General features: G+C 38.0%; 1 protein-coding gene across 1 annotated transcript in view; it reads left to right on the top strand.

The window, feature by feature from the left end:
* AGL (amylo-alpha-1, 6-glucosidase, 4-alpha-glucanotransferase) overlaps positions 1–24,893 on the top strand; it is a 57,273-nt gene extending 32,380 nt beyond the window's left edge. Inside the window, exons 13-34 of the mRNA XM_063426142.1 lie at positions 1,802–1,925; positions 3,247–3,410; positions 3,575–3,676; positions 3,900–4,055; positions 4,526–4,676; positions 5,410–5,534; positions 5,628–5,740; positions 6,118–6,252; positions 7,010–7,140; positions 8,914–9,050; positions 12,089–12,222; positions 12,689–12,864; positions 13,475–13,577; positions 15,446–15,671; positions 16,797–16,908; positions 17,936–18,071; positions 18,275–18,387; positions 19,499–19,710; positions 20,764–20,861; positions 22,142–22,229; positions 22,319–22,452; positions 23,933–24,893. Of these exons, the coding sequence (XP_063282212.1) occupies positions 1,802–1,925; positions 3,247–3,410; positions 3,575–3,676; positions 3,900–4,055; positions 4,526–4,676; positions 5,410–5,534; positions 5,628–5,740; positions 6,118–6,252; positions 7,010–7,140; positions 8,914–9,050; positions 12,089–12,222; positions 12,689–12,864; positions 13,475–13,577; positions 15,446–15,671; positions 16,797–16,908; positions 17,936–18,071; positions 18,275–18,387; positions 19,499–19,710; positions 20,764–20,861; positions 22,142–22,229; positions 22,319–22,452; positions 23,933–24,050 (2,988 nt within the window). The 3' untranslated portion in view covers positions 24,051–24,893. The remainder of the gene's footprint in view (positions 1–1,801; positions 1,926–3,246; positions 3,411–3,574; positions 3,677–3,899; positions 4,056–4,525; positions 4,677–5,409; positions 5,535–5,627; positions 5,741–6,117; positions 6,253–7,009; positions 7,141–8,913; positions 9,051–12,088; positions 12,223–12,688; positions 12,865–13,474; positions 13,578–15,445; positions 15,672–16,796; positions 16,909–17,935; positions 18,072–18,274; positions 18,388–19,498; positions 19,711–20,763; positions 20,862–22,141; positions 22,230–22,318; positions 22,453–23,932) is intronic.
* The last annotated feature ends 2,562 nt before the right edge of the window (positions 24,894–27,455 follow it).

Below are 27,455 nucleotides of genomic sequence, written 5' to 3'. Positions count from 1 at the left end.
GGCTGTGAAAGTGGATATGCGTGTGCATTCAAACAGACCATTGGAAAGCATTACTCAATGCTTTCCTATGGACGTCCAGCGTCTTCTCACTATGATTTTCACAGTGCGAATCGCGGAAGCACCTCTAGCGGCTGTCGGTGAGACAGCCAGTAAAGGCTGGATTAACCCTCAGTGAAACATAGCAGTTTCTCTGAAACTGCTATGTTTTCAGCTGCAGGGTTAAAACTAGAGGGACCTGGCACCCAGACCACTTCATTGAGCTGAAGTGGTCTGGGTGCCTATAGTGGTCCTTTAACCCCTTAAGAACCAAACTTCTGGAATAAAAGGGAATCATGACATGTCACACATGTCATGTGTCCTTAAGCAAGAGCATATGAAGAGTAGTAAAATAAAAAAGTTATGCATGTTTCGGAATTCTGAGTCTGTGTGCAGTATGGCTCCTATAAAGTTCGGTATGTTTCTGAATTCTCAGTCTGTGTGCAGTATGGCTCCTATAAAGTTCGGTATGTTTCGGAATTCTCAGTCTGTGTGCAGTATGGCTCCTATAAAGTTCGGTATGTTTCGGAATTCTCAGTCTGTGTGCAGTATGGCTCCTATAAAGTTCGGTATGTTTCGGAATTCTCAGTCTGTGTGCAGTATGGCTCCTATAAAGTTCGGTATGTTTCGGAATTCTCAGTCTGTGTGCAGTATGGCTCCTATAAAGTTCGGTATGTTTCGGAATTCTCAGTCTGTGTGCAGTATGGCTCCTATAAAGTTCGGTATATTTCGGAATTCTCAGTCTGTGTGCAGTATGGCTCCTATAAAGTTCGGTATGTTTCGGAATTCTCAGTCTGTGTGCAGTATGGCTCCTAGAAAGTTCGGTATGTTTCGGAATTCTCAGTCTGTGTGCAGTATGGCTCCTATAAAGTTCGGTATGTTTCGGAATTCTCAGTCTGTGTGCAGTATGGCTCCTATAAAGTTCGGTATGTTTCGGAATTCTCAGTCTGTGTGCAGTATGGCTCCTATAAAGTTCGGTATGTTTCGGAATTCTCAGTCTGTGTGCAGTATGGCTCCTATAAAGTTCGGTATGTTTCAGAATTCTCATTGTATGTGCAGTATGGCTCCTATAAAGTTCTGGATGTTTCAGAATCTGCAAGTATTATTTTCATAGTGTATACTGTGACTCTGTGTGTATCTTTTTCCTTGATCTGTATATAGTATAATAAAGAAGGCTTGTGTATTTATATTAGCTTTGTCTGCGTACAGTGTGGCTCTATGAGTCTGTTCCTTTGAGCTGTCTATGGTTAGTATTATTACACACAACACTTTATGTCTGTAGGCGATGCTGGCCGCAGCCCGCTCAGTCAGACCTAATCTTTATGTGATTGCTGAACTCTTCACGGGCAGCGAATTAATCGACAATGTGTTTGTGAACCGCCTGGGGATAACCAGCCTCATACGAGGTATTCATTGTGTGGGAAGCAGCTGCTATGAAATATACCATTGCTTAACCCAAATACTAAATGTTGCTTTGTTTTTTTTTTCTCTTTGTCTTCCTGAATTATTCCTCTCCTTCAATACTATTTCTTCTCCTTGCATCATGTCATTCATTTTTGATTTGCCTGCCTTGCATTATCTGCATGATTGTTTGCCCTACACTTCACCCCTACTCTGCTTAGCGCATTATTAACCTTCCTTTTTATTTTTCAATGCTTTACTCACCCTCGCTGTATCTCTCTATCCTCCTATCTACCTTTCCCTGTTATCTCCTCATCTGTCCTCTACATCTTTCCTGCTCTTCACTTGGCTGTGCTCTCTGTAGTACTTACTGGACGTTGGTAGGAAAATCCAACCAGATTTGTATGTAATGGCTGAACTGTTCACTGGGAGCGAAGAGCTGGACAATGTGTTTGTCAATAGACTGGGCATTAATTCTCTAATCAGAGGTAGGCTGCTTCAGTTTCTGCTTGTATTAACCGAGCATCAACATCTGCCTTTATAATGCATGGGTTTAATTGTTACCTGATATGTGTCTGGGAGTAGCTATACAAGACGTTTCCAATATTTCTCAACATGAACAAATTACAGAGAAAAATGAAAAAACACTGCCTGTAGTGTCCCTTTAAGAGCCGCTTACAGCAGAGTTATTTACTGAACAAGGAATTCCACATAATTCACAAGTCATTTCCAAGTTGATTTTCCCACTGAGTATCATTCTGTTAGATTAAATATCTATTTTCAGTGAATATCTTAGTGTATCCATGGTCCTTAAGGGAGGCCTACTTTAAAGTGTACCTGTCATGGTATAAACAACTTGGGTTTAAATTAAACATCGTTACATCTTATCTCTACATTGTGTTAGCTGAAAATGCTAGCAAATGTATAGATTTCAATTTAATTCTCTTTTGGATTGTTACGAGTTCATGTATCTCAGTGCATTTTTACATTGCTACCCAGCACTGTGACATCAAGTGGATTCATGTTGTTAAAAGGCTCCTTTGAAGTGTATTGGAGGAAATATCTACACTTTGAGTACATTATAGTCCTTGATGTTAATCTTAGTTATGACAAGTGCTAATATTTTTTCCCCCTATGTATTAATTAAAGAAACAAAATAAAAAAACAACAACTCTCAAATAAAATGTACCCATGTATAGTAAGACAAACCCCACTAGTTTGGAGTGCACTAAGGACTGGATTTTAGTGTAAGTGAGAAGCATATATCTGGTAATTCAATGAAAGTTTTCTATGGCTGAACTGCTATTTGATTACCAGAAATAAGTTGATAAGAAGACATTATAGTAGAGATTATACCAATATTTGAAACTAAAGCAAAAAATGGATGTACATACTAAATACAACATCAGAACATTTATTGTTCTGTAGAATACTCTAATCTTAAGTACTTTTTGTATACTCTGCATAACCTACATTTGAAAGCAGTAGTCATTAAAGTGTAGTATTCTGGGAATGAGCCTTATTCAGTCTAATACATTATATAGAAACATGATACTTGCACAATATTGCATAAGTCAAGCACAACACTGGTACATTTTCTTGTATAGCTCAAGCATGCTAGCATATTGTAAATAGAATTGATCCTTAAACTCTCACAAATCTAGTAGTACCCTATTGATAATACTTACTTCTTTTGCCTAACATATTTTGTATTCAGTGACCTTTGTATGCATTATTTAAAAAATAATGTTTAACCCGAATCCTACAATAGCAAATTGGGACTAATAGTTCATATTTTTCCCCTCACAGAGGCTATGAGTGCCTATAACAGCCACGAGGAGGGACGGCTGGTGTATCGTTTTGGAGGGGAACCAGTGGGGTCTTTTGTACAGCCTTGCCTCCGACCTTTGGTTCCCAGTATTGCTCATGCGCTCTTCATGGATGTTACACATGATAACGAGAGTCCAATAGCGGTAAGGAGCTATGCTCATTCAGTAACAACCATGGTGGAATGGATGTCTTAGTGCAAAAGTCAGCATCACAGGAGCTGACATGCTTATTATGTGCCTAGTTTTAATATGTATAATAACATTGCTGCCCATTGGATTGGTCTTACATTTTCATCTATCTCCTCCAGCATCGGTCTGCTTATGATGCACTACCCAGCTCTGCCATAGTTTCTATGGCTTGTTGTGCTACTGGCAGCACCCGTGGGTACGATGAATTGGTGCCTCATCAGGTTCGTTATTATCTTTACATATCTCTAGAGCAAATGGCATTTGTGACTTTAATCTATATATATAATGTATACACACACACACACTTTCTGCATGCCATGATATATTTTAGCTTACACTCAATTCCTCATTCTGTACTCCTCTCCTATTTGCTGTCTTGTTATGCACAGTAACACTCAAGTCAAACTAAAATCCATCCATTGACAGACTGTTTCCTCCTGACAGATTTCTGTAGTTTCCGAGGAAAGGTTTTACACAAAGTGGAATCCCAAGCTAGCGTCTCTAAATCCTGCGGAAGTTAATGAAAAGAGTGGTATTATTGCTGGCAAGAAGGCACTGAACAAACTTCACCAAGAGCTGGCTGCTTCCGGATTCATTCAGGTATTTCTCATCTTTTCTTATGACCAATGCACTTCGTACGCATCAGTTTTAAAGTATATCCATAACTCATGTTAACTTATTTCATACGGTGCTTCATTAAAAAAAATATATATATATATATTTATATATATATATATATATATATATATTTTTTTTTTCCCTTTATTTAGCAGGTATAGAAAAATAGTTGGCAAGTTAACATACATTATAAAATTCCTTGGAGGTGACAGTCACTCTTACATTGCTTATGGGATAAAGATCTAATTCTTTTACACAAGTCTTTCCTAGAATTTCCTTAGCCGATTAATACTGAGATTAGTCTAATAATTTCATTCATTTTACCATTCACCATTGATTTAATGTTCTCAATTTCTTCTCTCCTAGAATATTTTATTTTCTGATGTCTACCAATTCATTATTATCCTTGTTTAATACAACACTCAACACTTGTATCTCTATCCCCTACTCAGGTGTATGTTGATCAGGTAGACGAGGATATTGTAGCAGTTACCCGACATTGTCCCCATACACACCAATCAGTTGTTGCTGTATCGAGGACGGCATTTAGAGATCCCAAAACCTCATTCTACAGCAAGGAGGTCCCACAAATGTGCATTCCAGGTACAGTTGTGGCTTATGGACAACATTAGTAAAGAAGCCCTGGGTTTTCTGTAAATAGATTTAAGTTTTTTTTTCTGCATCCATTTCTGCAATGTCAAGCAGACATAACGTGGTCACATACAAAGCTACATTTTGGAGTACATTTACGTAATGCCAGGATAAAGTAACCATGCACATTTCCTTTTGCAAGAGTCATTATTGAAAATGAGCCAATAATGGCAAATTATTTATTGGTATGGAATGTACCATTAACTGTTTGTTAATCCAATGGTCCAAGTCAATAAACAAGTACAGGAGAGGGGGAAACAGCAAACATGTTCATAAAGTCAAACTAGATAGCAGATGGTGTGCTAATTAAGATCAGTGTAAGAAGGCAAAAGTTCCAGAATAAACGGTATATTTGGTGTAGGCTTAGTTTGACAGATCAATAAAAACATAAAAGTGAGTAAGGCATATGTATTTAACTAATGGTAGCTTGTAATTGCTTATTTGTTGTGAAGATGACAAGACGTGTAATGAAATGAAGAGGGGAGGTTAAATGTGCGACATGTCGAAAAATGCAATTACTGGTCAAACAAATGTTCTATCACCTCATTGTCATGGGATATTTCTCAGAAAAGTTTTTGCATCCCTAACACGTGCTTTTTATAAAAGAAACAAGGTAGTTGTGTATTTTTTATTTGATTGACTTGGGGAAGCAGAAAGTTGGTTACCGACATGATAATCTGTTTAGGTAAAATTGAGGAGGTGATTTTGGAAGCAAGAACAGTAGATCGGAAAGCTGAGCCTTATGCGCAGGACCTAGAGTTCATTAACGGTTTGCCGCAATACACAGTGGAAATCCGGGAAAACATCCAGGTAAAACATGTTCACTCACTGATCACTTGTACAAACATACCATTTTTTACAAGCCATTTGTGTTTTTTTTTTTTTTTTGTTTTTTTTATGTAGCTCAGTGACAGCAAGATTGTCAGACAAGCTGGTATCGCCACAAAAGGACCCAGTGAATTTGTCCAAGAAATAGACTTTGAGAATTTGACCCCAGGAAGCGTGATTATTTTCAGGTATTTTTCCTGTGTTCTGCAGTAGATGTTTCTCTGTGTATAGAAAGCAATGTTACCAAAGCATTTGTATTTACCTTAGATATTACGATTCAGGAGTATGAGTAGACTCATGCCTATTGCCATATATTTATGCCATTCAGATATATAGAATAATTAAGTAAAATGCACAAAGCAGCAACTGTTTTGCTTGAATGAAACTGCAGTGTCCATGTCCTATGCGAGGATGACACAGTAATCATCATTTTAGAAGTCCTCAATGGTCAGCGTGACATTATGAGCTCTTTTTCCCCTTTTCCACATTATCACACAGTGCTTATGTTGTAAAATGGCCTACTTGGTAGGAATATATACATTCATTGATTCTTCTCTACTCACAGGGTGAGTTTGGATCCCAAAGCTCAGAAGGCTCTGGCTGCCTTGCGCAGTCACCTTATACAATTCACTCCCCACTTTACTTCTGGCAGCCTGCAGGATGACCAAGCACCTCCTGTCCTGAAAATTCCATTTGCAAGGTGAGAATAATATTCTTGCATGCCCAAGATCTTTCACATGTTAAGTTAGTAAGGCTGATACTCATTAAACATAATTGAATCTGCTTTATAAGCATGCTGCACAATCTTGTTGTGATTTTTTTAACACTTTGTTTTTGCGTCTTTTGAGATTTGGTGTATTTCTAGAGCAACATATTTTATTTCTTGCTTGACCATATTGGTAAATGTTTTGCATGTTATCATAAACCTGTAAGTTATCTGTGGCATGCAGTTAGTTTACAGTTTATAGCAGGGTAGGTAGCAGCAGGTGAAATCAAGTAGGTTTATGAAAACAGTGGGTTAAACACAAAATATCAAGGTTAAAGAATTCTGGCTGTGGCTTGATATGATATTTTATAGGGCATACTATTTTATCCATGCATTTTGCTAGCAAGTTATGTACCTTTTCCTTTCATGATGTCCCTAGTCATGTTGATGGTATAGTTGTACATAGTGACTGCCCTGTGAAGTTTAGTAAGTGCCCTGGCCACCATGTGATGCAGTATATACTAACACATTTTTAAAGAACTGCACTCATACAATGGGAAGGGTAGCAGGGCAAGTTGTATTAGTTATGATGCTTAGCATGTTCCTTTAACTGTTTTTATACAGTTATTAATTATTGCATGTTTAGTAGGGCTTACCTAACAGTGACATATTGTTGATATAGCCTGGACATTATAACATTTTTCCTAGGATGTGTTGCTCTGCATATTTTAACCATCACATTTTCCTGTAGTATCGCCTCCAAGCTGTCTCTGGCGGAACTAAACCAGGTACTGTATCGCTGTGATGCGGAAGAGCAGGAGGATGGTGGAGGCAGTTACAACATCCCTAACTGGACACCTCTGAAATATGCTGGTCTACAAGGTAAAACGTCATTCAGAAAACATTTGTATTCATATAAGAAATATATTCCTTATGTCATAGTCGGAGCAAAATTATAATGCTGTATTTATAAGGAAAGCACATTATTTCCTGGTTATTGACCTGTACATGTCACTCTGCTCTTACAGTGTAAAGGTCAGACATGGTTGGCCACATTTTCACTGCAAATCTCCTCTTATGCTTGTGAAACATAAAGGCTCCTTCAACCAATTTAAAGATTAAAATAAGACATGACAAACTCTTTATTTACAAGCAATATATTTAATCTTCAGTAACGTTTGAACTTACCATTCGAGTTCCATCTTTTAAAAAAATTTGAGAAGAGAAAAGAAAAATTCACTCTGTTTACACCCTGTATATCCCCATTCTGGTAATTTTGCAGACATCATTCATTTAATGAAACACTCTTGATATACAATCCAGCATCAAGACAATCTCCTCTCGACAGCCTCTATCCTCCCATGGTAAAATCATCCTGATTTTAAAAGCCCAATACCGTGCTTCCTTTTAAAGAGAAGCATTGGGGACCTTGCACATACGGAGCAGTTGCTGCACTCTGCCAGTTGTTGTATGCTTGTCATATAGAATCACTGAATGCAATTGTTCTCTACAAGACAAATGCACTGCATTTGGTGTCATCATGCCTGGTGTGATGCTGCTGAATGTGAAGACCTTCAAAAATGGAAAACCTTCAATGAGGAGGCGCCTCTATTAGCCATCAGTCTGACAACCAATAGAGTCTTGTTTATGGATAAATGTAAACATTGCCAGACTGCAGAAAATCACTTCTCTAGAATAAAATTGTTTTGGTTCTTAAATTGTCCCTTTAACAATTTCATATAATCTGAAGCTGAAAGACTAGAATAAAGACCTTACATTTGGTATAGTAAACACAGGAATGTTATCCTTAATGTACAGAAATATGCGCGTGTGTGTGTGTGTGTGTATATGTGTGTGTATATATAGATATATTTCATGAATGCAACATAAGGTGATATTTACAGTGCCCTCCACTAATAGGAGCAAAAAAGCTGTATTGTCCTTATTGTTTTACCTTTGATCTTTTGTTAAAAAAATACTCTAAGATACTTTGCTCTCATGGATATCAAACTATTCAATTACAACAAATGTTAATAAATAAAAAAAATCTTTGTTAAATATACGTGTGGCTTATATCCATGAGAGCAGAGCATTGTTGTGTATTTTTTTTTATCATAATATTAAATAATAAACACAACTTTCACAGCCATCTGTCACGGGAGTTGTACCCCAACACGCAGGAAAGAGAATCCCACAAAAGGTGGATCCGAAAGACGTATTACCGAGCCTTAGAATGGATGGATTTAACTTATAAATACAACACGAAACCGGGTCAGGATAAAATAAATCATACATTGGTTGGTGCCTACGCTGCATCCAAGTCAGATTAGGATCGCAATGATGACGGGGTCACTTTAAGAGTGAGCGTGACGTCACATCCACATCCATTTGTAGACGTCCCGTTGCGCGACCACGTGGCAGGAAGAGGTCTGCGCGGTTGGAGGTAGGTAAGTAATGCCACACCTTCTTTGCTCATATTTGCCAACGGAGCAAATATTGGTGGAGGGCAGAATAGAACTGGTATAGAATATTTGGCAAACAATCCTTGTTTCTAAGGTGGCTTCCCTGTTTTCTGTAAATAATAATTCATTTAATATAATTTTCCAAGAATTCCAATGGCATTTGCAGAGCTAAGTAACCACTTTGTACTTACAGGTTTAATGTCCGTAATGGTGGATATAAGACCTAAGAATGATCTTGGACACCCCTTTTGTGATAATCTCAGGTCTGGAGATTGGATGATTGAATATGTCAGTAATCGTCTCATTTCGCGTGGAGGGGCATGTTCACAAGTGAGTTAAATTACCATTTGCTATTTACTTAATATTGCAGGTGATTGCATACTGAAACAGTCATCCTACATCATTGCAGACTAACCAATGGCACCTCTAATTGAACATCATATGAAGTCAAATAAAAAATAAAAAAAGCGCTAAAAAAAATAGCATTCAAAAGAGAATAAATGGAAACAAAAAACCCTTTTGAATTCCACAATTGTTTCAAGTAATTATGTATGTGAAACTCAATAGAATAGATACAATTTTGCAGCTACACACTTTAGTGCCTTACACCCAAGGGTTAAACCCTAGCACAAAGCAAGTCAAAGTGAAAATATATTAAAAGTGGTACGGAAAATTTGATGGAGCACAACTCTCCATCTATCAAGACCTCACCAGATCCACACTACAATGGCGCAGATCGCTGAACCCAGTCACCAGCATCCTCAGAGAAGCGGGAATAGAATATCACTGAAGATCTCCCAGATTCCTGTAGGTCACACTTAAGGGAACTGTACATAAACTCTTCACACTAGCTGAGTCCCCGACATTCTGTAAAGCCTTGGGCCTCCCCGCACCCAAGCAGGATACCAACCAACCACCCGCACCGGATGCCTGACCTCTCTGAGAGCCGAATAGGCAGCAGCAACCAGAACATACATTGTTCAGCTAAAGATGTGTTTTCTTTAATTTGTTTGCTTTGAGCCATACCCAGTCCACTGGTTCCCCTCTAAGAAGGAGTGTTCTGTCACTCCACTGCCAGCCCACACTCTCTCCCTCACTCCCCCCCCAAGGCCCTCCTGGGCTAAAAGTACATTTAGAAGAAGCCCATAACTCCACAACCCGGTTGAATTTACCACATGACCATTCTCCCAGAGCAATTCACACACTCCTGATAATGTACCAATGCTGGTCTGCAATTTCTGTGATACATACTGTTTTTATGACTAATCTACACCTTGTTTTGCAAACATATGTATACTTATATTTTACTTTCTTTATGTTACATGACCTGCAATGATGCAATAAAAAACGACAAATTTCAATAAAAAGAGATTGACAAAAAAAAAAAGTGGAGTGCAAAAATACTTATACAGATGACTTATTGTTGGTCAAGATAATTCCATCGACATGTGAAAAAAGAAAGAGGGGATAAAAATAGATAGTGTAATTCTGTTATAGCCTGTGTACATCCACATATCACTATAAAGTGCAAAAATGTTGAAACAATTTGACATCTTATTCCATAAAAAAGATAAAAAGCAATAAAATACTAGTGTATTGCACATAGACCTATATTGCACATACAATTATATTGCATTATGTGTATGCAAATATATGGCACATAGAACTATATTGCACATACGGAACAAAGTAAAAGAGGTGAGATATACTGTCTCTTACTAGAGATCGCTGGTGAGCATATGCGGATGACACCGCTACTCACAAAGGCTCAGACCTCCAATCAGTCAGTGTAATCCACGACACTTGCGTGAGGAGGTGCCCTCGTTGTAATGGAGTTTTCTCATGTATGTCTCCAGTACAGCTATGCTTAGAATCTTACTGACTTTGTCTCCGCCCACCGTGTGGCGTCACTACGCACTTCTACGCGATTCACCTGCATCTTCGTCAGGACGTGAGTCATAGTTTCTTCCATCTTTGATCGGGGTATTTAAGGGCAGATCGTGCTGAGTCTTTTCCACCTTGCATTGGAAATAACTCCAAGTCTTTAATTTGCATAATTGCTGTTAAGTTCATTAAGGCTGTTCATCAAACCATCCATTAACCCCTTCATTGCTTAAACAGGCTATAAATTAACACACTGTTTCCATTCATCAAAGGATACATTTCATAAAAAAACCTCATCACGCAAGTGTCTTGGATTACACTGACTGATTGGAGGTCTGAGCCTATACTTCATATATTTGCATACACATAATGCAATATAATTGTATGTGAAATATAGGTCTATGTGCAATATACTAATATTTTACTGCTTTTTATCTTATTTATGGAATAAATTTTTTTCATATTGTTTCAACATTTTTGCACTTTATAGTGATATGTGGATGTACACAGGTTATAACAGAATTACACTATCTATTTTTATCCTTTTTTTTTTTTTTTTTGGCATTATCTTGACCAACAATAGCAGTCATCTGTATAAGTATTTTTGCACTCCACTTTTAATATATTTTCACTTTAATTGAACATCATGATGAAGTAGTTAGCAACAAATGTCATGCAAAAAATAGTCCTCATTATGCCACATGGTTGTATTATTACATTTTGGTTGTAAGCCACAGATCTTAAAACTGCACTCTTACAGTCTGGGGACTTTGCCGAATTTTCACAGATCCCAGACGGTGACAATGGGCGGCTGGAGATGTGATGGCTGGGTGGGACAAGTAGAAGTGAATGGTACTAGCCTGAACCTGTCCCTTGTGTGCACCACCATGTTCCTTCTTTTGCTCCTCTTCGGCTCCTGTCACTTTAGAGCATGCGAAAGAGTATAGCATTGAGGTCTATTGAGGATCTAACGAGGCCGCAGGGTCCTTAATAGACAGAGCCAATTCCCTGCAGCCTTCACTGGTGACGGCTGTTGGGATTGACACAGTAACTCTGTCCAGAATCTAAGAAAGTCCACACTTTGTCTCTGTATATCCCTTGACAAGGTTGGAATTTCCACAAATTTCCAACACTATAAAAATTAGTATTTATAAAATACATATATTTCAGGTTGGGTAAACGTGCTGGTTTAACACGCTTTAAGTAAATATCTAGCTTTGATTTTATCAGGATATGTATTTGCATTATATTAAATGAGAGTGATCTAACGGTTATAATCCTATCAGGTGATTGTTTTTTTCATGTACATATTGAGATTTTATCATGTTGCTATTGATGATGCTCATTTATCAACTATGTTGGGTTGTGCTGTACATGTCTATTACATACGGTCTGTGGTGTTTTTTAGGTGTTTTTTGTTTTTTGTTTTTTTTCTACCTCTAATAAAGCTAATGATAAAGTTGGTATTTTTCCCCTGTGCTCAGGTTGGTAAATGGTTGGAGGCAATGTTTACCTATTTAAAGCAGATACCACGCTATCTCATCCCATGCTACTTTGATGCTATATTGGTCGGTGCCTACACTACCCTTCTCGATGCCACATGGAAACAAATGTCCAGGTCTGTAATACTTCAACCATTATTGACTATTTTGTATTCAGTCTTCTTACACCTCACAGTCATACAGTGATAAACAGTAATCACGGTCTACTTAGTTTATGCTTTTGCATACAGAAAATTAACTGGACTTTTAGGTTGATACTGTTACATTGATATAATGACAAAGTCTAAATTCTCCATGATAACCTTAAATTAGTAATAATTTTACGATGATTGACAGGATACCATGTATTTATGTACACACAATGTTTCTACGGAATTGCATCTGAGATAACTTGAGTGCTATTATAATATGTCAGAAATATGTTTTTCTTTAAAATCTTGTGGAAGTATTGTTAGTATAAACGGAGTCTAAATTACTTTTTGTTTTGTGTTTTAACAATCACAGTAACTGCTCTGTATAGTATTGCACATTTCATAGCTAAACTAGTTTTATGTATCTGATCATATTATTTTTCTTTCACAGCTTTGTTCAGAATGGATCCACCTTAGTAAAGCACTTGGCTCTGGGATCTGTGCAGATGTGTGGAATTGGCAGATTCCCAGCTCTTCCAGTACTGTCTCCATCTCTGACGGACGTACCATACCGCCTCAACAATATCACACAGGAGAAAGAGCAATGCTGCCCCTCCTTAGCGGCTGGTAATATTATTTTATATGTCAACTTAAACATTGTTTCCCATCTCAGCCAGCAGTCTTGTCAGTAAATAGCATTCACAAGCTGTCGCTATTAACAGCATTCAGTAGCCTGTAGCGGCTACAAATTACCACCAGGTGTATCACCTTTTGCTTAAAATATGCAGCCTATTACTATTAACCTGCTGCAGATACAAACTACCCACATATTAGCTGTTTGCTGGTAGAGTACAGAAGCATGCAGCTGAGCATTACTCTATCACAGTGTGTGGCAAGTAGTGTCTGGCCAGTAAAAAAAAAATCGATAGTTGGAACAAGACTGTTTGTTTGTTTCAGTAGGATTTATAGGCATTTAACCATCATTAACCTTTTTTCACCAGGCCACAGGCTCGTGTTAAGAGTTTTGCCTGATCATAGGAGATTTTCCATGTTGCATTCAATGCTGTAAATTCTGGAAAAGTGACAGGTCCTCTTTTATAAGTTTGCGCTGTAATGGTTTCTAATAATGTTTTTTTAGTGCAATTGATTTTGAGCTTGACCTCAATGTTTTTATTTAAGGTCTGTTTAATGTCTAAGCTGCAATCCTAATTGTATTGTTGGCTCACTTTGATTTCAGGTCTTCCCCATTTCTCTTCTGGAATTTTCCGTTGCTGGGGTAGGGACACGTTTATATCTTTAAGAGGTTTGCTGTTGATCACTGGACGTCACATTGAGGCCAGGTAAGTCGCAAAGTGATGTACATACATTGCAGGCATTTGTCAGTTATGTATATATCAAGACTCCTCCAAGATCATATGTAAGCAAGTTTCAGAAGTCCTACCACAATTGAAAAACAATTTAAACACTTAATACAGTGATGGCACCAGGGAACTCCAAGCACTATAACTACTTCAGTTAGATAGTGACAAAAGTAAATGAGGTCATTTGTGCATCCTAGCTGTCAACCAACATCTATGACAGAATACTAGACAACATATGGAAAGATTAGTACTGAGACAGCACTAGTGCATTTTCAAGTACATGCAATAAATAATCATTATCTGTCAGCTCTCAAACTGTGTTCTCTAGTTCAGTGGTCTTCAACCACTGGTCTGCGGACCAGCGCCGGTCCGCAAGAATTTATTGCCGGTCCGCAAAAGCTTTCACCCGACTATACTGTCGGGTGAAAGCTTTCACGGACCTTCAATAAATTGCCACAAAATATTTCCCTAGTGCTATGATCTTATGATCATAGCACCAGGGACCTTGCCTCCCTCTCCCCTGCTTGCTCTGCAGGATCGGAGGGGAGATCAGAGATCTCCTTCCCCAGCCTGCTAGCAGTGTAATCCTGGCAGCCAGCAGGGAAGGGAGATAGGACACGGGAGTTCTAACTTGCAGCTCCGCCAGGTTCTCCACTCGCGAGCTCGGAGCGTTGCCGCAGTAACCACAGCAACACTCCAAATCTCGCGAAAGTGAACTCTAACAGCTCCTGAGGCTACTAGAGTTCTCTCTCACCACTTCCTCACCGGACCACCAGGGCTTGCAGGAAATGTCCTAGCCTTCCCGGGCAAAGGTAAGCAGAAAGGGGGGATATCAAAATTACTAATTGTTTTTTAAATTAAAAAAATATATACATTTATTAATCTACCCTCCAACACCACAGACCCACAATCATTCTCCCCTATACACACACACTGCCCCCCCATACATACACACACACACACTGCCCCCCATACACAAACACACAAACTGCACCCTTCACACACACACAGAACCTCTCACACATACCATTGGTTTTTATTTCTTTCTGAATCCGGTCCGTTAAATATTTCTCCTCTTTTCGCCAGGCCTCGGGTACTAAAAGGTTGCAGAACACTGCTCTAGCTGGATCTGTCTTTAATTAGGTTTGCAGCATACATGTTTCCTGTTGTTGACATTGCAAAAAATATGATCAAGGCAACAATCGAAATGATGATACACACATTTATTTATTGATTAAAAATTTCAGTAACGGTTAGAATGATAAATAAAACGATGTCTGTGCTATTTCCTAGGGTGTATTAGTGTACAGTGCCTTAATATAAACAACAACAAAATAGATAAGATGAGCAAGATCAGTCTATTGGATTGGGATATGAAATATTGCAGTTTCACAATTCAAAGAATGTGTTGTCATTTGGAGAGGTGCTTCATCATCAAGTGTCAGTCATATCTTCACAAATCCTTAATTTTCCACTTAAGATTAGATTATATCCTAACAATGATACAAGCTTTTGTGTGAAGCATTTTTGAAAAGCAAAGTAGAACATTGATTGTCCTGGAACTCTATACAGTGTTAAATACTTTTTTGGAAAATATAAATTGATTACAAAAAAAATTCTGCTATTTTTATTTATGTAATCAGTCAAAACCAAGATTTAGCATCCAATGAGACTTGCATGACAAATGAATGGAATACAATATATTTTTTGTGTGTTTACCAAATTTTTTATTTTTTTTAGGAGTGTGAAGGGGGATAATATGTTCTAACACATCCCATAATTGTACATTATCCTTTTGTTTGTTAAATTTTTTTTTTGTGTGCTTATTTTTGGCATTGATATTACAGGAACATTATCCTATCTTTTGCTGGTACTTTAAGACATGGGCTAATACCCAACTTACTGGGACAGGGGACATACTCCAGGTATAACTGTCGTGATGCAGTGTGGTGGTGGCTGCAGTGTATACAGGACTACTGTAATGTTGTCCCTAATGGCTTAGCGATCCTGCAGTGCCCCGTCTCCAGGATGTACCCAACAGATGATTCTCCTTCCTTGTCTGCTGGAGAAGTAGTAAGTGACATTTATATTTCCTCCGTTTCCTTAGTAATAACACAACACAGTATACAGCATTTGCATTTAGAGTTGTACATCTCTAGATTTAACATTATCACAGTACTCTTGCTAAAAAAAATACACCAGCATTGCATAATGTATTTTTAAGTTGAAAAGAAAGCACTGCTAATTTTATTTTCCATGTAAGTTATTCACCTGGGCTAGAATACATTTAAGAAAGAAACAGGACTTGCCATTGCTAGTAAGCTCACAAAGAAAGTCAGATAACAGGGCATAACATTGCAAGGTATCAGTAATAGGGCAATCATTATCTTTGACCTCTTGATAAAGGTAATTTCTTTTGTTGAAAAGTCATTCAATTGTTTTGCTCTGTTGGTTTGTTTTTTCTTAACTTCCTGTCCTTTTATCTAATGTTTTATACTCGATAAGATAGCTGATCAGTAAAATATAAACTGTCCCTGTAACCTGCTTTACTGAAGAGTCTACCTCTCCATATTGATTTTAGTTGTCTAGTTTTTGCTAGTTTTGTTAAAGTGTTTATGCTTGCTTTGTTTTGTTGCTTAATGCTGTATCATTAGTAGAGATTGAAAGTCCAGTAAGTACATGGGGTGTTAAAATAATCTGAATTTTGTCTTGAGCTGGAAGATTGTGTAGGGTGGACCTGGCCTGGGGTGAAGGTGCTGCAAAGAAAACCGTAATGCAGATGAAGTAACATAGGCTTAGTCACTGGTATCACGGTGTGTTTGCCTCTCTTTATGCTTTCTCTGCCATACCAGCGAGCATTAATATAATTACCAATATGGGTACCGCACTGTCCTGGATCCCAGGGTGCAACCGGGTCTGAGGTTGGCCAATCCTCACAATGTGATTTGCAAAAAACTACTGATGGTCCAGACACTCAAGTTTAATCCAGTGAGCAGATTTATTGTATTATTTTATTATAGCAAAATTGAAACAACGTTTCGGCTCCAATAAATCTGCCCACTGGATTAAACTTGAGTGCCTGGACCATCATTACTTTTTTGCATACCAGCGAGCATTGTCTGTTTTTGTTGATTTTAGTTCAAATGTACTGTTACCTAAAAGATAAGGAATAACACTTTTTTTTTTTTTTTTTCACAGGATCAGCCTCTCTACCAGGTTATTCAGGAAGCAGTGCAGCGTCATGCACAGGGGATCAACTTCAGAGAGAGAAATGCTGGTCCTCAGATAGATCGGAATATGCGAGATGAAGGCATGTTTTATTTATACTGTCTGAAACAGAGTTATTCCCCACTTTGCTTGGCCAACTAATTTATTTAATGATTCTATTCAGGTTCTAACGAGATTGTATTGTACGGCTTTGGTTTTTGTAAAATGCTAAGGCACTCTCATGGAATAACAACAGAGTGCAATGGATATTAGAGTTCCGTAAATATTCCCTTGATTTCATACAAATCAATATCATTCTAATCCTTCCTAAATGAAACGATTTGGCTGGGATTTATCTGTGGAATCTTAATCAATAACTAAGACTTCACAGGTAAATCCCGGCATATCAATTTGTTTGGGTGTTGATAAAAAGGATTTTGATTCAGAATATCTGGCTCAAATTACTTTTTGTGTCTTATAAAAAATTCATGACTAAAGAAAGTGTTTCAATATTAGCTGATGATCTCTCTTGCTTTAGGTTGAAATGAAGTGGAGCCCAGACTAAATCCATAAACCCAAACATTCAAAATTAAGCCCTGCACTCAAGCTCCCTCTACTCCTGGGCGACCTTGTACATAGCCCCAATACGTATAAATTCCCCCCAAAAAACTAAAATGTACCTGTGTACTATCCCAAATCCCTATGCACGTTTAAATAACTGGAGGTGTTTTAGTATTATCCCAATGGACATTAAAGTGTAAGCTCACATGCTACCTCAAGACAAACCTCTTGGGTGAGTCCTATGCTAACAATTCACCTGGCTTCTTTGAGCTAAAAGGCAAAATCTGTAATGTGACAGAGAGGGGTCCATAAGTATTTTTGCCCTTTCGTCAGGCCAAACACATTTATTTTTCCGTGCATATTGGATAAATATAGGGGAATAGATTAGAGGTAATTGCTCCAAAACATGTGACCAGAATTGTTCCTGCTATTCTACAGTATACAGAGAGCCTGATGGCACAAATGGTGTCTGTTAGTGTGTCACACTTTTCCTGCCCTGCTCACAATAGCAATATAAATTCCCTACCGTTTTGTGTGCCCGCTATGTAACCCAACTTGTTTCCTCACAGGTTTCAACATTAGTGCTGGTGTAGATCCAGTTACTGGCTTTGTATTTGGGGGGAACCGATTAAACTGTGGAACATGGATGGATAAGATGGGGGAGAGTGAAAGAGCAAGGAATAAAGGAATTCCAGCAACTCCAAGGTACCAGAAACCCCTGCTCTCTACATGGTTTGGGAAGGGGGTGTTCAAATGTACAGCACTTTTATGGATTCACTACCTACTTTTATGGATTCACTACCTACTGGCTCTCAGTACTATTTGCTCTTCTAGCCCTCTATAACTGCTGTTTCTGTGTTCATCCACTGGGTGGCACTACTTAGCAATTTTATTCCTTTCTATTGTAGAGATGGCTCAGCTGTAGAAATCATTGGCCTTAGCAAATCTACCGTGCGTTGGTTGAAGAGTCTGAGTGAGAAAAATGTCTATCCATTCAAAGGAGTCAAGGTGCAACGAGCAGGTACGTGTCAGAAAAGTACTTCGCCTCTGGCAAATTATAACTCTTACTTTGTTTTGTGTACTTAACTGCTATTTCCCAGACGCTGTGTAGAGAAGTGACAACAAGCAATATCCAGAGCACTTAACTTACAATCCCTTTAAGTCCAGCATAGCATCATGGGATTTGTAGTTCAACAACAACTGAAGATGTCCCTTGCAGAGTCAGAAACATTTTTTTTTATTATTAGTATTGGAATGTTCAGGCTTATCTGTACATTTAAAAGTATACCAAGCTGGTTGTAAACATTTAAAATGGATAACTATAGCAAGATTGATACTTTAAACTTGTTCAGCCGCGCTGTGGATTATCTCCTTTTCTCTCCAACAGATCAGCTAATGTGGGTGCTTTGAAATGTTAACTTCATGGACTGGGTCGGGGTTATTCACTCTTTATAGATTGTAAGCTCATTTAGGTTGGGCCTTATTCACCCCTGAAGAAATTATTGGATCTATATATAAGGATAGTAGTAAATAAATAATAATAAAGTGTGTATTGTAAGGAATGCAGAGAGAATACTTTTTAGGCCACACTGTCAACATTCATTTTATAAATTTAATAAGGTCACCTAGTTACCGTGATCTACAATTTTTCTTTTAAATCCTTTTAACTATAGATCATGAATTTCCTCAAGAAAAATATTTCATGCAAGTGGAAACCATCCATTAATGATCATATTATAAGTGGTGCTCACAGTTTCTGTGCTATAATGAAAGGTATCCCCGCCAACATGTTTCATGTTTCATGCTTTTTGCATCACTTAACCACTGCAGTGCATCCTATATCCTGTGGCATAATATCGTTTATTGTAAGGCTAAGTGTTTGAAGACTGCTTTGCCAAGTTATTCTTCTCGTAACACTGGAGGATCATTTCTATATTGGTATTATGCTGACTTGACCAGTCAAGAACTCATTCCAGTGCACAGAGTATCTTCTGATTAACACTGGATTGGTTTAGATGTTGGTCGGAAAAGTAAACACTGTTCTTCATTCTAAAATGTATCGTAATCTGATTGCCACAAATCCCACGGTATGCAGTTTTCTATTGTATCTTTATTTTTTCATCCGAACTTAGGAAAAGAGGTTATGTTGACATTTTCTGAATGGAACCAACAAATCCAAGACCACTTTGAGAAGCTTTTCTATGTGTCCGATAATCCATCTGACCCCAATGAGCAACGTCCTGATCTGGTCCATAAGCGTGAGATTTACAAAGACAGTTATGGAGCATCAAGCCCTTGGTGTGACTATCAACTCCGTCCAAACTTCCCTATTGCCATGGTCGTGGTAAGTGTACTTTGGGATTGTACAAAAATCACTGTTGTAAATGTAAATATGTTTGTCTAGATTAAACCTATACAAAGCTGAGTAACGTAACCAGATTGAACCTGTAGTCACTGCTATGATAAAACTAAGGTAATAGGAAATACCAATTTACTATTTAGTGCAGTCTAACAATGAAGGTAAACCCTGTAATTCAGTTTCATGATAACCCAGAGTTAAGGAACAAGAAAGGTTACTCTTCCAGTTTGGCCTTGGTGTGAATAGAAATGTTATTTTTATTTAGCATTATCACACAATATTATTTTAAATTGAGAATTAAGAAAATCAATAGAAGTGGGTGAATGCGTGTAGAGAATTTTACATATATCTGATGTCATCATAGATTCTGAGGGAAGCTGGAAATAGAATTGGGAAATACAATGAGGGATGGGCCCAAGTGCCACAAACATAAATTATTTTAATTTGCAAAGTTTTTGTTTTTATTTATATATATATATATATATTTATTTTTTTTTCCATTGGGCAAAAGTAAACTAATTGTATCTAATTTACATTCAGTGCAACGTCTCATCTTTTCAATACATTTTTATTTAAAATCCAAATTTGAAAGTATGTTCAAGTAGCATCTATCTTTGTGATGTAGGGATATTATTTATTTCTGCATTTTTATTTTGGTGCCCTACAAATTATGTCGCATTACATCACCACCTGACTTTAAATTGTAAATGGGAATGCCATCTTAAATGCTGTCGGAAGGTAGCAGGCTGCAAAAAGACACAAAGGACAATACTATATATACAGAATGGGCTACACTTAGGGGACTGTAGAAACTGATCCAACAACTATTTAAATCCTCTGCTCACATAGGTATAGAAACAAATGCAATTACAAACATCTCCACTAAACCTCCAAGTATGCCTATAGTTTGTTGATACACATGTGGTGCCAGGTGCATCTCTTCTAATCCTCCTTGCAGCCATCACTTGTGGCTCAAATATTAACTTGGACAACAGGATCTCACTTGACGAAGGTTAACCATTCTCTTTTGTATTTTAGGCCCCAGAGCTGTTTACTCCACAAAAAGCATGGAAAGCGCTGGAGGTGGTTGAGAAAAAGCTACTGGGTCCTTTAGGAATGAAAACACTGGACCCAGAGTATGTGGATTTCTTACTCATTTCAAAGCTTTCTTGCCTTACAAAGTTTTTTTTTTTTTTTTTATTATTATGCTGTATTCAGTGACGAATTGTTTGGAATATAGATCCTTCAAAGAAAAGTAGAAATTATTAAAGATGTAATAGAGTGAATATGAGATTTAGTTATACATATGATGGAAACTACTTAAGGAAATAGCACAAGCAAAACTTAACTGTCTATTATCCACCTCACTGTATTATTTAGATACATTGTCATTTTAAATATCCAGAAAAATAAGAAGCAAAACACATTTAACTCCATTCCTAAAACCAACCAGTGTGCTTAAGAAGTCTATAGAATTTGAGAAAATAACATTTTAGTTAAAAATGTTTTTTTTTTTTTTTTTTTTTTGCTGGTTGGCAAATACAGACTTACATTATGAGCAAGTTGGTTACGTTATCTCCCTCTGTCTCACTCTCTATAACTGTTCTTCCAGTGGGTGAGGGTTGATTTAATTCCTTATTACATGACTCTTATATTTTACATAAAATATATTTTTATGAAAAATATTGTGGAGAACTTAGTTTAAACCTCAAAGATAAGGAAATAGAAGTTTTATTCTAGCTCAGCCAACTAAAGAAAACATATTTACATTAAAGGAACATTATAATTAAAAACAGAAACATATATATTTTATATATATATATATATATATATATATATATATATATATATATATTATATATATATATATATATATATATATATATAAAAATAAAATAAAATATATATATGTTTCTGTTTTTAATTATAATCATTTCTATATTGGTATTATGCTGACTTGACCAGTCAAGAACTCATTCCAGTGCACAGAGTATATTCTGATTAACACTGGATTGGTTTAGATGTTGGTCGGAAAAGTAAACACTGTTCTTCATTCTAAAATGTATCGTAATCTGATTGCCACAAATCCAGCGAAATTCAGCGCAAACCCTGCAATCACCACAGTCCGGCAATCCAAATATTTTCTAGAAGACATAATAAATCCAGTCTTCGATTGGTATGTTTTATTAGCATAGTTAAAACTGAGATAGTAAACTATCTATGTGTGCTTTTGACTAGCGATCCTTAAGTCATGCCTTGTTGGGAGTTGTTGCTGTGAATTTTGAAAGGAGTGATACTTAATAGCACAGGTGTTTTGCTTAATTTGGATTATGAACTGTCAAGCTCTGAAATTCTGGGAAATCCGTTATTATTCTAAAAGGTGATGAGTGAGGTTTTTGTTTCCTTGTTCTTTCAGTGACATGGTGTACTGTGGAGTCTATGACAACAATTTGGATAATGACAACTATAATCGTGCGAAAGGGTTTAACTACCATCAAGGACCGGTGAGACTGTGTTCAAAATTATTTGTGCGTTCAAACATTAAGTGCTAAGAACAGTAAACATAATATATGGTTTCATATTTTTTTTCTAGGAATGGCTTTGGCCCATTGGGTATTTCCTGCGTGCTAAGTTGTATTTTGCAAAGCAGATCAGCCAGGAATCGTATCAAAAGACAGTGTTTTTAGTGAAAAACTGCCTATCTCGTCATTACACGCATCTAGAAAGGTAAGAAAACACATTACACTGAGAAGGGGCGATTGACCCCCTATTAAATATGAGCACTTATATTGTATTGCACTACATTCATCGAGACACAGCTGATATGCTTGGTCCCAACTCGTTTGTGTATATTGTGACAAGCAGATTAGCTCCAATGTCATTCTTTTGTAATTTTGAGACCCTTTATATGGGATGTAATGGATATCCTATGCATGAAGGCAAGCACATGACCCTCAGAAGGCTAATATATTAACTCCTGTTAACCCTTATCCACATGATGTCTTATGTGCTGTTACTGAATACATAAAGTTGCTGTATACCTTTTTCACTGTAAAATACAACACAAAGGACATCTGAAACTCCCATTGACATTAAAGAGTTACTCTAATCACCAAGACCACTTTTCCTTTTAAATGTGGTCATGGTGGTAGGAGTCTGTATGTGTAGTTTTGTTGCTTGAAACCCTGCACATACTGAATATTTACACTATGTGCTTGGGGCTAGTTCCGGCTGTCTGATGTAAATTCTTGGCAAACAATTACATCTTTCGTCAGCGCTGGCGACAGATGTGGTCAGCTTCTCCACTGCCTGCAAGAGGAAGCTTGGTCTTGGTCTTTTTACCTCCCTTTGTTTTGTAATCTAATAATTTTTGTTTATATTTAAATAAAGCCCTCAGATGTCCATCCTTCTTCCCTCCCTTCCATGGCTATGAGCATGCGCATGTGCACAGAGCTGGTGAGAAAGGTCCAATTAAATGCTCCTCTTTGAGAAAGGATCGCCAGGAGGGACCTAGTTAGAAGTGCTTCAAAGTCAAACGTTATAATTTTCAAAAAGGGTTGGAGTAACCATGACACATTTTTTTTAATTTAATTTCTTTTAGAACAAGACCGTTATGTAAAACTTTTTAAGAAAAGTAAATGACTCTAGAATGAGCATGAATGTTTCAAAAACAAAACTTAAACCACCTTTAATTGTAATTGCTGTGTTACTGTGTTTCGAGATGTGACTCAGATATGCTATTAACCTATTTTACAGTGCTGCTGGAGCTTACATAGATTAGGTGAAAATGAGTTAAGGAGTTATAAAGCTGATTGTGTGAAATAATAATATGCCACAAATATATATATTTCAGGATACCAAAAAACAAGCAAACTCAGAGCAGATTTATTAACACACTTATTTATATAGCCTAATCACCTGAATTAAAGTTGTCATACTTCATTTTAATATTAAGCATACCCTAACTTGTATTGGAAACAGCATTTGTTTATACCTCATCAAAAGTATAAATAACATTAAAAACATGACTTGTGTTATGAAAGATTCAATTATACGTCATTGGAAATGAAGGTGACATCAAGTACAAATTAGCTGAGGAAAGAAATCTTGATCTTATCTTTAATTGATCATAAAATACTTTAGTTGCTTCAGGTAATGTATACTTGTGTGTGTGTTGCAAAGATTAATTATTGCTTTCTCTCATCAGATCTTCCTGGAAAGGTCTCCCGGAACTGACCAATGAGAACGGTCAATATTGTCCTTTTAGCTGTGAAACCCAGGCCTGGTCACTTTCTGTAGTGCTGGAGGTTCTGTATGATTTGTAAATCACTCTTCTCTCCATGCTTCATCGATTCATCATGTCCCAGGTCCTTCGTGAAAATAAGATGCTATTGAGAAGCAGATGGTCGGCATAGATAATAGCAACCTCTAGGGGAGGAACTGTGTTTTATGTGATGACATAATTTGGAACTTGACTTACACATCACAGCAAGTTGTTTGTCTCCAAACCTCTACTTGTTAATACTTAGTCACTGAGACAGATGGCATCCTATGTGTTGCTTTGTTTATTCTGCATGGAACACTGTTTAGCTATGATATTCAACAGTCATACATTTACCTGCATTTGAATGAGTTTACACCTCACTTTAACTCTAGTGTTAATCTTTTTTTTTTTGTTTTTTCCCTTTGTTCTTATTCAATACAAAAACACAATTCTGAAAACCTGAATGCCAATAATGTCTTGGCTGATAATGTCTAGTTATGGATCATGTCATATTCCTTGTGTAACTTAGAAAGATATAGTTATGAGCTCAGATACTAAGTGAGAATTAAGCAAATTTAATTCCCTTTTACCACTGTAAGAAGAAAGATACATGTGTTTGGATATAGGATTGGATTTTGCCGTGTGTAAGTGGGAGCTGAGCCAATAGTTTGTCTGAACATTTTAAAGGAATTATTTGCAAACTGTGCACAGTAAAATAAAATATAAATAATTTAAAACATAGAATATATGACTGTTTTCTTGTAATAAGTATTTTAGTAGGAAGGATGTTTGTAGAATAGACACAGTGTGATCGTTAAGTTAGATTATGTTGCAAATTACTGTTTGTTTATTGTCCAGTCTGTATCTGTGCAATACCCAGAATAAAATGTATGATATTATTTGACCTAATTTTGCTTTTCTCGTTTTAAAAACACAAAATGTTGTTTTGTTTTATTATCACTAAATACTGAACAACAACAACATTTAAACCACTGAATGGTAATGTGAATAACACCAGTCCTGTCAAGGGGTGGGATATATTCAGGGCCGGATTAACATAGGGGCTGATGGAGCTGCAGCTCCAGGCCCAGGCCAATGGAATTAGGCCTATTGATTTACACACTACCCTTAGGGTTGCCACCTGGCCGGTATTTGTTTGAGGCTGCCTGGCCGGTGCCGATATTACAGTAATACCAGCAAAAAAAATGCCGGTATTTTTCTCAGTATAAATAGAGATTACTCTGCAATACCAGCACCGATGTGTGTGGAGAGAGGCAGGGATAGGAAGTTACAGCATATACCTGCATCTCTCTACTGATCTGCGGGGGAGCAGCTACACAGCACAGAGTCCAGACAGCAGCTCCCAGCCTGCAGAGGCAGCCTACAGCTCAGGGAAGTGAGGGATGGGGTAAAGGCTGCAGGGAGACATGGGGACACTGAGACACTAGGAGACATTGTGAGACATGGGGACACAGGGAGACCTCTTGGGATGCTGAGACACTTGGGGACACTTGGAGACAGGGGACACAGGCACGCATGGGGACACGGGAACACTGAGACACTAGGGGACTCTGGGAGACATGGGGGAAAAGACACGCATGGTGACACTAGAAGACACTGAGACATGGGGAAACAGACACATAATGGGACACTGATACTTGGGGACACTGGGAGACATAGGGACACTAAGACAATAGGGACACAATGTCCCAAAGTGTCTCTGGTGTCTATGTCCCCATGTCACCCAGTGTCCCTAGTGTCTGTGTGCCCTTGTCTCTCAGTGTCCACATGCCTCCCAGTGTTTGTGTCCCCATGTCTCTCAGTGTCCCCATGTCTCTGTGTCCCCTAGTGACATGGGGACACTGGGAGACATGGGAACACAGATATTAGGGGACACTGGGAGACATGGGGCACTGAGACACTGTGATACATAGGGACACTGTAATACACAGTCTGTGTCCCCAAGTCTCCCAGTGTCCCCAAGTGTCTCAGTGTCCCCATGTCTCACAGTGTCCCCTAGTGACATGGGGAAACAGGCACTAGGGGACACTGGGAGCAATCCATCTATACATCAGAATCAAACTGTAAGTAGTTTTTTGGTGATTTTATGATGTCACGCATACATAATTAGTTATGCAAATTAGTAACGCCTGTATTTTTTTCCAAGAAAGGTGGCAACCCTAACTTGTGTGGACTGGCTGACAATGAATATAGTTAAGGTAATGCTGACTTTGGTCTCTCTAACACTGTGGCATCTTCCCTTACTTCTACACTCACTACATCCACCTTTTCTCTGTCTCAGACTGTATAACAGGAGCTTCTGCCTGCTAGTAAGAAGGTAAGGAGACAAGTGGACATGTGAGTGCTAGGGGACAGTCTTTAGAAAGCATGGAGCAAGCGCATCATTAGGCGCATTTATGCCAAGCTCACAATGCTGTTGGCCAGCATGCATGATTGACAGGTAGCCTGACATGCATTCATGCCAGACTAACCTTCCAATTCTTTGGGCAGACACGCTTCCTTTATGGGCATGTTCATGCCTTTTGGAAGTTCTGGTTACATGATCCGCGTCATTGACCCACCCTTTTACACCGCCCATTGACTTCCTGCTTCACTAGACACTGCTGTTAGGGGGTATGGATTTACTTGAAAGATGAAAGCATGAATTAGAGAGAGATTAGCATATTTTAAGAGAAACTGAGTTTTCTTATCGCTGCATCCTATGAGTTTCCCTCCGGCAACATCTCCTCCAGATACATAACGCTTCAGAGGTATGACTGTTTTAGTGTTTTTGATCGATAAAATTCTGTATTAAGGCTCCTCATAATTGTCAGCATGAGGCCCACTGGGCTCTTAATCTGGCCCTGAATATTTAGACCGCAAGTTAACAGTCATTTCATGTGTTGGAAATAGTAAAAATGGGGAAGATAAAGATCTTAGTAACTTTGACAAGGACCATATAGTGATGGCTAGACGACGGGGTCAGAGCATATCCAAAAGAGTAAGTCTTGTGGGGTGTTTCTGATATGCAGTGTGGTTAGTACCTACCAAAAGTGGTGCAAGGTAGGACAACCAGTGAACCAACGTCTGGGTCATGAGCACCCAAGGCTCATTGATGCATATGGGGAGCAAAGGCTAGCCTATATGGTCCGATCACACTGAAGAGCTTATTATATCTCAAATTGCTGAAAAAAGTTAATGCCGGTCATGCTAGAAAAGTGCATCACAGTTTGCTGCTTATGAGGCTGTGTAGACTGGTCAGAGTGCTCATGATGATACCTGTCCACCACCGAAATCACCTTCAATGAGTGTCAGAACTGGCCTATGAAGTGATGGAAGAATGTTGATAAAACAATAGGATTTTGGCAAATTTATTCTATGAATGTGGCAGCTTCCCAGAGTCTCTTCTTTCTGGCCGTGACCTGGTACTGTCCATATAGGGGTGTAGGGAAGCAGCTCCTTCAGA

Source organism: Pelobates fuscus, chromosome 7 (assembly GCF_036172605.1).
Source record: "Pelobates fuscus isolate aPelFus1 chromosome 7, aPelFus1.pri, whole genome shotgun sequence".
Classification (NCBI taxonomy): Eukaryota; Metazoa; Chordata; class Amphibia; order Anura; family Pelobatidae; genus Pelobates; species Pelobates fuscus.
The sequence above is the reverse complement of the archived record's forward strand: the minus strand, read 5'-3'. Positions and strand labels throughout refer to the sequence as shown.